At 35.4% G+C, this 10,239-nt stretch overlaps 1 protein-coding gene across 1 annotated transcript in view; it reads right to left on the bottom strand.

Moving 5' to 3' along the window:
* Positions 1-5,493: 5,493 nt before the first annotated feature.
* The window catches only part of LRRC9 (leucine rich repeat containing 9), a 29,417-nt gene continuing 24,671 nt past the window's right edge, over positions 5,494-10,239 (bottom strand). The window contains 7 exon segments of the mRNA XM_074864974.1: positions 5,494-5,585; positions 7,151-7,281; positions 7,801-7,921; positions 8,696-8,734; positions 8,737-8,919; positions 9,315-9,461; positions 9,464-9,491. Of these exon segments, the coding sequence (XP_074721075.1) occupies position 7,281; positions 7,801-7,921; positions 8,696-8,734; positions 8,737-8,919; positions 9,315-9,461; positions 9,464-9,491 (519 nt within the window). The 3' untranslated portion in view covers positions 5,494-5,585; positions 7,151-7,280.

Raw genomic sequence — 10,239 nt, 5'->3', positions numbered from 1 at the left:
TCAGACACTGCAGGTTTATGGTAAAAGGAGGTTAAGGGGCATTTAGGTTTTGGGCTTTCCACCTAATCTTCAAGGGTCTATTTATAAAAACTTTCCGTATGAACTATATAGTCAACTGAATTTTAGAAAACCACATTTTTTTTTTCTCAAAACTAACAATTAAAAATATATTTTTGTTTCCATTCATGTTTGATGCTACTTTAAAGCTTAGCAGTGCTAAGATACTTAAATACATGAAGCTGAGATCCTACAAACTTCATTCAAACACTTGGCCCTACAAGTCCCACTTGTCCAGGAAAACCTTTTCTACTGTGTGGAAGTGTTAGCCTTCTTCTGTCCCATAGATATGTAATCATAAAATCAGAAAGGCTAGAGTCTTCTTTACTGTGTTCTAATAGTTTGTTCCCAAGGATAAAAAAGCCAAACCAACAGTACTACGTTGAAAAACAGAAGCATATCTGCAAAAACAGAAACCTGAAATTCCCCTTCCGGGATTTTTTCAAGGAGTGATGTGCAATACAACAAAGAAGATTGCTATTGAGCCATTTTAAAAATAAAACCAAGTATTTCAGAAATCCTTTAACATTCTTTGATCTTTCTTCACAGATCTGACCTGCTTTGGAATATTGAAAGGACAGCCCATCACTGCAACATACTCATGCAAACACATACATTTTAAATTTGTCTTGCAACACTATGAAGAACGGTATGCTGAAGAATGAGTGCCTTCTGATCACAGTATGGCACTGAGACAGGCACAATGAGGCAATGGGATCATCACACATACTATGAAGCTTTCAACCTTAAAACAATAATAGCAGATACTTAAGAATGACCTAGTTATGGAGAAATTCTTAATAGTTTTAATTATTGCAAAGATTAAATATTCACTGTATAAAGTGAAATACTCATCTAGTTTATTTAGCAATGCAAACAAATATCCTCACTGGATTTCCATGTTTTGAGAGCACCTTAAGACTGGGAATAACATGAAGTTTTTCTAGCTCAGATGATTCCTGTCCCAAAGTTAAAAATTACACCATATGTCAGGAGTTTTCAAAAATCTTGCTGATGTTATATATATATATATATGGGGGAAAATACTGGTAATTTTACTCAGGAAAATCCATAGAAGAAAATGGGAATTTTGTCTGAAAACAGTCTACCACATTTAGCCCACTGAATCTACAGCATTAACAAAAATCTACTGTACGTGAATTCTGTTGAATTCCAGAAAGAGTTTCTGTAATTTTACTAAAGATTGTAAACTGTTCAGTTCTCATATGTGGTTTTGCTCCAGACGAAGAGTCGGAAGACCATTCTGACTAGCGAGGAAGCCTTGTGAAATCATTTTAATGCAGTTATGGTCCAATACCAACTCCTGTAGAAATTGGAGACCTTCAAGTACTTCAATTTGGCTGATGTAGTTTCCTAATATAGCAAGAGTAAATGCATGGAATAATCTTTAATGGATTTGGATTCCTTTCCAGCAAAAATTACCTTAAACAAAAGCAGCTCATGAACTTTCTGAATTATTTGTATGTTGATTTGGACCACTTCAGTGACACTGGACAACAGTGTGTTTGATTTCATCTATCTATCTGCCATCTCTATTTAAAGCAAAATATCTTCCTAAAAAAAATCTGGGCATCTTGAGGAACAAGACTTAGGTTAATCATTATTGTCAGTATTACTTATAATGAGAAGGAAATTTCCTCAGTGTGGAACTTGCTGCAGGCCAGGAGCTGACAAATATATCTTCCATGTGCTGGTTACCCTGCTCTGCCCTTGTCTTGTAAAAGACAAGTGAGGCACAGTGGAGCAGTATTAAAGAATTTCACTGTTCAATATCTGAAGAATCTTGGAGTCATGGCAAGAATTAAACCTAGGATATCATTCTTATTGGGGTCAAGACCAGAGAAAACTGTGTCTCACAAATTCAAGGCATGGAGTGAAGAAGACTGGACATAAGGAAAGTACTGTAAAATGCTTGAATGAATGTACAGAAAAGCTGCTACCACCTACTCTGCATAAACAGAAGTTTCAAGTGGTTTAACATGCTAAACAGTAGCTGGGCCATGTTAGTAATTCCATTATAGCCCAGATTAAAATCTTCCAAACTCTGCATTTTCAGGGAGGGGCAGGTTTTCTCTAAATTCTGCATCCCTAAACTAATAGATCAAACAAGAGTATGATGCCACAGTTTTCCTTGGACAAAAGAACATCAGCATCTCCCACCCCCAAAAAAATTTATGAAGAGAATATATGGATGACTGCAATTTCACTACACACTGGAACAGGTTTCATAGGAATTACATCTGTATATGTTAAAAAAAAATTATGAAAAATGAAACAAATCTACTACTTTGAGGTGGAAATCCTCCACATATAAACTTCTGTTCTGTGAAAGCTAGGTCAGGTTTTCTGGAAATCAAAAAAATAAAGAAAGCCCCCTCCTCTGCTCACAGAAGTCTGAGGACATGAAAAGAAAACAGCTGTAAATTGCTGCTAGATTTAGTAAAATACTTATGGCAACCTTTGGGTGTATTCTCACAACAGCTGAATGACAATAGGGCAAAATAAAATAACATACACTGTTCTACTAATTTGTAAAGCTTCATTTCTGTTATGCCTGACCTGTAATTAGGTAGCATGAACTAATAGATTAAGAGAGAGAAGGGAAAAAAGGGTTCTAATTTTAGCTTCGCTTCTTCCTTACAACCCATCTAATGAAACAATGTGCTTAGCAACCTCAATTTCCATTGAAACACTAAGTATTGGTGATTGCTGAGCAGCTAGTGACTTGATTACATTCACATATCACAAACAAAACAATATCTAAACTGTATGTGAATAAGTAATATTAATTTGTATTAAGATGTGTAAATATGTAAATTTTATGCTTTACACAGGCTTATCTCAAAAGGCTACAAAAATTAAGAGCTAATTCAACTTCCAAAGAAAGTGCCAAGAGGATCTGGGGAAGGTTTAAGAACATTGATGTTCCTAGAATATCTCACAATTGAGAAAGAAGGCAACAATCATTAAAAAGATAGTATCCACTTAGTAGGAAATTAAAAGCAGCTATAATAAATGGAAAAATAAAGAAATTGACAGTAAGAAACAAAAACAGGCAAAAAATTGATGAAAAGACCAAATGCACAGAAGGGGACATCAATGGCTTGTAGTATTAAGAATAGTGAGAGAGAGTTCGAAAGTATATCAATATCAAAAGTAATCCTGACAATGGAACTGGATCATTACTAGCTGAAGTTGGTAGAAGTATCAATAAACCTGAAATGAAGCATAGTTGTTCACTAAATTCTTTTGTGCTGCATTTGTGAGGAGAAAAAGGGCAATGTTATTCATATCACACAGTAATAATGAAATAATTTCCATTCCAGTATTGATTTAAAGGTTGTTAAGTAGCAGCTATCAAGCTAGAATCTGACATGTTTAAATCAGTGACTCTGAGTAAGTCACATTTGAAAAAGCTGGCTGAGAAACCTCATGGAGTATTTATGTTGACTTGCACTGAGTTTGGGAACATCAGTCAAATCTCAGTGGCCTGCAAGAAAGCTAAAATTTGTCAATATTTAAAAAGGGAAAGGGGATGAAAAAATTCCTCCCACCAAAGAGGCTCTTTTTGAGCCCCCAGTCTGTATAAAGAATGTTAATCTCTTACGGAGAAGCAGATAAGCAAAATGAGCACAGAAATTTGTCACACTATGACGGAAGCCCAAACAGCCCATATCCATGTGTGCTTCTGCCAATACCCTTTTCCGCCAGAAAACTGGAAAACAAATTCATGCTTTTCCCACACTCCAGGTGCTGAGCATATGCAAAGAATGAAGACATGAAGAGCTGCGTGACATCTTGAGAAGTATGTCTCACAGCAACAACAACTAGGTTTTGCAGGGTTTTCTGATGCTCTGTCACTGTTACTTCTATAAAACTTGACCAAGGTATAGAGGGAACTCTGCATGGTGAATTTGCAAGATTTGTCTGATACGATAAAACTGAATTTGACTATGGATGTTGCCTTATCCATGCAGAAATAAGTAAATGAATCCTGACAGGTCCCAGAAGTTTCAGTCTTGACTGAAAGAGTGCACAGATGAGAAATGCAAACTGAAAGGTAATTTGAAAATGCTCTTTAGGACACAGGCTGATCACAGGTTGATGGCAGAAGGAAGAAGAAAGAAGTATGACTGTCTCCTTCAGAGGATGATGAAAAGAATTATCAAAATGAGTAAAGGAAAAGAGGTTTAATGGCAGGATGAATGACTGCTTAGATTACACACAACATTGCAGAAGAACTTTGGATGAATATACAAAAGCCTTCTTTATGGTCATAAAAGGTATGGTAGTCTGAACTGGCTAAACTCACTGATTCTAACAAGAGGCTCTGACTGCCATCAGAATACTATACAGTGTAAGGCAGCTGAATTTTCACAGGTCAAGCTCAAGGGACTGAAATACTATCTCAATATATTCCCCAGTATCTGAATATATTCCTAAAAATTTTTAGTATAATGTTGTACAATTTTAAGTAAAGAATGAAACCAGAATATCAATGATAAATTTGAGCAGAGATACATGTCCATACTCTCCCAGACCAAACCAACAGCCAGAGAGAGGTAGGTGGTTCCCTTACTCAACATGAAATCCTTTGTAGGAAGGTGAAAAAACTTCGATATATGCCTAACCACCTATGTAATAGGATCCAAAGAACAGATGACAGCAGCCTGGTATAGTTAGTCTGATGAAGAAGTGGCCTAAAAAGTTGTTCATAAAGAACTTAGGAAGGAAAAGCCAGCTAGATGATGCCAAACGTACTATACACATGCAAAACAAACAAATCTACTGGGTTTCTTCAAGTTAGGAGGGGAAAAAAAATGGAGATCCAAAGCTACTGACACTGAAGACACCTCCCTCCTCCTCAGTGGAGTAAAGGAGAGATAAAAGTATATTTTAAAAGCTGATGGTAGCTTTCTTTCACAAGTCCTTCCTGTCCATAGCATTTTCAGTACAGCTGCTGCCTATTTGTTACCTGATTAGGCAGCTTTTGTTCAGGCAGAATTGATTCAATGCAATTGTAGTTCAGACTCACCTGTAAAAAGGAAGCATGATTAATCAAACAGAACGTTTCTCTGCTAACACATTGCTAACACATTAGCAAAGCTGCCAATTACATTTTTCTGATTCAGAAATTTGATCTTTAGAAAGATGATCGGTCAGTTTAAAGTGCTTAAAAAAGTTTGGTGCAATTAATTGATTTTGGATCAGATTACTGCAACAATACTGTAAAACTGAAACAGTGGTTGCAATCAGCTTTGTGCTGATCGATTGCTGTTGTTACAAAAACCCATGAACACCGGGTATTAAAGGAGATTAAAGACTGTATTTTCAATCAAAGGAAATTAGTTTATCATTAATATTATTATGAAAAATAGAAAGGACTGTGTCATGAACCCACCTTGGCATTAGGAAGATTAAACCACTGAAAGACATGAGATTATTTTTCTTTAAGTTCATGCCACAGACATTTCTAAACTGGTCCTGCTAGCACCAGCTCTACAGCTCTGAATTAAGTAAAAAGAGACAAATATGGATTTAGAATACAAGTAATATAGAAAAATAAGATAGAAATGAGATATATTGCATGAGCAGATCCATAACATGCTGGCTTTGGGGTAAGAGATGCAACATGCTCCTATGAAAGAAGCACCCTAATGAAAATACCACAACAAATTCACAGTTCTTTTTCCAGTAGTAAACAATTGATTTGACTCTGACACCAAAGGCAAGGGCTTTCAACAGGCTGCTCTGTTTGCTTCTATATCACATTACTGAAATTCCAGCTCCATACCTCTTAGGCTGTTTTCATTGCTTTCCAGCAGCACTGGAGCTGTAATTGCTCAGATGGAGTATTCCATTCTCTGCTTACCCTGAGGCCTGCCAAAGCACCACACAGGTTGCAATTGTGTACCTCAGCTGCATTGAAGCCTGCTTGCAAGGTACTTGTTACTACTTAATGGTAGAAGCAGGATACTCTACTGGTCAGAGAGGCATTCCTCAAGTAATTTTTAGGCATTCATAATTGTGCTGTTGATACATCTCTTCAAGAAATTCAAGGCTTGGAATTGTAAAACCTTAAAAGGCACGTAGTCAGTGTTACAGTATTGCTCTACAACCTTTCACAACAAAGCCTCCAGAGAATGAATGTCCTTGCAGAAAATAATCCTGACAAGAATGTTTAAATACTTGTATCTGTTCTCACATCTTAATAAAACAGTCTCTTGAAACCAAGAGTCAAACTAAAAGGAGTTACAATTTCTTTATGAGCAACACCTACTCAATTCCAGCATATATGACACTGATATTCCTGGCATGGTGATACTGTTGCTGTAGGCCTTCTAGGCTATTTAAGATCAAAAGATGAATAATATAAAATAAAATATAAAATTAAATATAAGTATGTCTCTAAGAAGACAAATACATACATACAACCTGTAGAAATACTTTCCTAACAATTAATATCAGGGATGATGTCTACAAACAAGTGTGACTAGTGCTGTGTTGCAAAACAGTGACTGTCCCACTGGGTGCGCATACCAGTGTTCAGTTAAGGATGCATTTAATGTAACCAAAGACAGGTCATTCTTGCTTTAAATTCTGGTAGACCTACAATGAACAAGACAGCTTTTTCAGAGATCAGAAGATTCCAGAAGCGGTACTGCAAATACACACATGTCTGTTCTTACTTTGGGCAAATCTGTTCTGAAAGGAACTAAATCAGAGGAGTTTTGATCAGATAAAATCTCTCTTCTAGATATACTTGGTTTGGAGCCAGTACTCTATCTCTCCTAGACATTTTCTGTCAAACTGTGTGCAGGCAGCACCACTCCCTAAATGAAAAATGGAAGCATCTAGAGAAAGAACATTTCTTCAACATAATTCAGAAAGTAACCCTTTGTGATGAAAAATTACACATTTTATGGATCACTCAAGGGAATTTGGCCTACAAATGCTAGGGAATTATCAGGCATATTTGCTAAATACAGATTCTAGCTTAAGATTTTGATGTTGTATCCACAGTATTAGATGCTACTTTTAATAGATAATACAATTCTGAAAATCACCACACCTGATATTAGAAGCTGTCCAATTTAATTCTTGCATTTCTGTGAAGTCTGAATGTCCCAGTCCATCTGCAATCATGTCAGAGGTGATTTTGCCTCCAAACAAATCTTTTGCACTTTCTCCTTCCGTTGATTCCTGTTAAATGAATTTGAAGTGATGCCTGCAATATTAATGCAGATCTAGATCTATGATAGTAATAAAGGCAAGAAACGGTTTACCATTCAATGAATTAAAGAAGTCTAAAATCAAAGTAACTTTAGAAGTGTTATTTTGTCTTTATATGAACAGACCTGGATGACTGTTTTCTCCTGGAACAGATTAATGGAGATAGTCTGTGTTCTTTCAGTCAGTTTACAATATAGATTTGTAAGTAATGTATACTAATTTCATAGATGTTAGAAATTATTAAGCTCCAAAATTACAGTTAAAGCCTTGGAAACCCTAGCATGTGCCAGGACACTGTTGTGCTAGGTACTATTACCAAAAAAGGCAATTTCTACCCCAAAATGACTGAAGAGAGACAGATAATGGAGTATTACAGAGTATATGAAAAGATTACACACATATTAACAAGTCTGATCAGTTGGGTCTTGATTTGTTGAAGAACTGTTTTTTAAAAAGTTATAGTAATAATCTGCATACAGAATAACTTACTACTGCATGCCATCTAAGACTTTGAGAAAGGGAAGACAGAATAATACAAATAGTTGGTAGTGATCTTGTTTCCAGGCTATTCAACTTCTACACATGTCCAAAATGATCAGATTAGTTAAACCTTAAGTAGAAAAAAGCACAAATTTATTAATATAACTTTAAAACATCCATATATAGGTGCATTCAGACTACTTTATTTTCAGCTCCTTCTTCAACCATCATGACTCAAAACTGAGAAATCACTTAACAAAATACAGATATCTTAATTTAGATTAATAGCACTTTTCAACACTCAAGCCACAAAGAAAGCTTAAAGTGAGTGAAAACTATACTGACATTGCCTTAAAAGCCTTTGTGCTCTCACACAGTTTTACAGAATCTGAACATAAATAAGAATCAGGGCCTCAGTCTCCAATTAGTCTTTGAATCCAGCCAACGAAGCTTATAATACATACATTAGCATTCCAGGTAAGCTGAAAAGAACTGGAACTGCTGCAGGTGTAATTGTTTGTAATTTGACATGAGCTGCAGAATTATTCCAGAGACAGTAAACCTTGATTTAGCCTACCTAGTATAAGGGATGTTTACCTCTGCAGAATATTTTGAGTCCAATCCACCTGGAGGGTTCAGTACCTCCTTCTCAGGAGTAGGTATCAATCCAAAAATGTTAGACTGGGGTTCTCAGTTCGGGTTCCACTGTAAAGATGGATGAATGCAGCACCCACAGGCATTGGGTTATACTTATTTATACTTATATATACTTCTACTTATTAAGTATATTTATACTTAAACACAGAATTATGTTTAAGTATAGTTTCCTCTATACTTGAACAGGTGGGGAAACACTGTATTTCTAATGCAATAAAAAACAAATTAGTTTTGAAATAGTAAATACTTACCTTTAAATGATGTATCTCTTGTTTGGTAAAAAAAAGTTATTACTTAAGTATAGCTCTATTAGGGAGTAAGTTTTCTTTAAATCAACTAAAAATATGATTCTGTTGTTCTCAATGGAAATGTAATGAGGATAAGACAGATTTTCAAACACATGTCTTTTGAGACTGATAAGATGGTTATTATTTATAGTATGCCTTGTAAGTTTAGTGAGCTTTGAAATTCCTTGAAAATAAACAAGATACACTTAGTATAAAGTGAGCTGTAACAGAAGAAGGTGGCTGATACAGAATTTAAACCAGTTACAAGTGACATAGTTTGTGTTACTGGGTACAACTGTAACTAAATCAAATAGATCATTAGATCAAATAGATCATTAAACATAGATAAATATGCATATTTTCATAGGAAATAGTTATTTTGCTGGAACATAACTGTTCTGCCTCACTCCCTTTCTTCAGTTGTGCTAAAGATACACTCAGATTTTTTCATATTTGAAAAGCTCACTCTGTTGGCAGCGAGTAAAAACTCATCCTCTGTCATATTTCACTATAAAGAAACATTTTTACTGTGCCCCAGTTTAACAGCCTGCATTATCACTACCACGGGAAATATACTACCATCTAGTGTTGAAAAGTAGTTTTCATCTAAAGTGAGTTCTTCGAGGTTAAGACAAGACTTTAGTCTTTCTATTGTTGTGAGAGTGTTGTTGCTAAATGATGCCCATCTTAAATGCTCCAATTTTTCCAATTTGGAAATTTTGAAAAGTGTTGGTCATCCAGATTTAAGACAGTGATCTGTAACAAAACTCAGTATCAGAATTGAAAGAAACCGAGCAGTCAATTAAATCTGTAAATTAATTCCACCTATTTATTCTGTGCTCAGTTTCTATGTACATTTTCTACTAATATCAATGACAACTTCTTGGATACAGGATGTGATATTACCCCATTATACCACAGAGATACTCATCTTTAATAAATTTCAAAAAAGTTCAGCTTCTCCTCGAAAAACAAGAACTCTACAATGCAGGTATGCCAGCTCCCAAATGTACCTTTGCAGTTGAAGCTATCTGAACATAGACATTTTTTTCTTGTCTGCATTAGATCTTAGATAGTTTTGTTCAATTTAAATCCTTCTGCAATACATGATTATTTTATCAGCTGGTCTGCTTTACACATCCTCATTCTACAACAGGACTTTAATGGAAACAGGATTTCAGCCTAACACCAAGACTGGATATTTAGTCTAGAAGAGACTGAGTGCAAAGTCAAAGCGGAATTTATCCTAACGTTGTAGTTCTTCATGCTTTTTATATACAAACTAAATAGTCTTTTCTCTCTATCACAGATTAACAAATTCAGTAATTTTCTTGTCTGAAATATTCTTGAACAGAAACAAATAAATGTCAATACCAAACATATATTTTGGTGCCCAGGTTGTGAAACTTTCTTACACAGGATCTGACTCGAGACACCTGGCAGCAAACTTCCTGTAAAGACAAGGCTGTCAGTGATCCAATCCCTAACCTGTTTGTATGACTAT

The sequence above is a fragment of the Strix uralensis genome, chromosome 4 (genome assembly GCF_047716275.1).
Source record: "Strix uralensis isolate ZFMK-TIS-50842 chromosome 4, bStrUra1, whole genome shotgun sequence".
Lineage (NCBI taxonomy): Eukaryota > Metazoa > Chordata > Aves > Strigiformes > Strigidae > Strix > Strix uralensis.
This window is presented reverse-complemented; position numbering and strand designations above follow the sequence as displayed.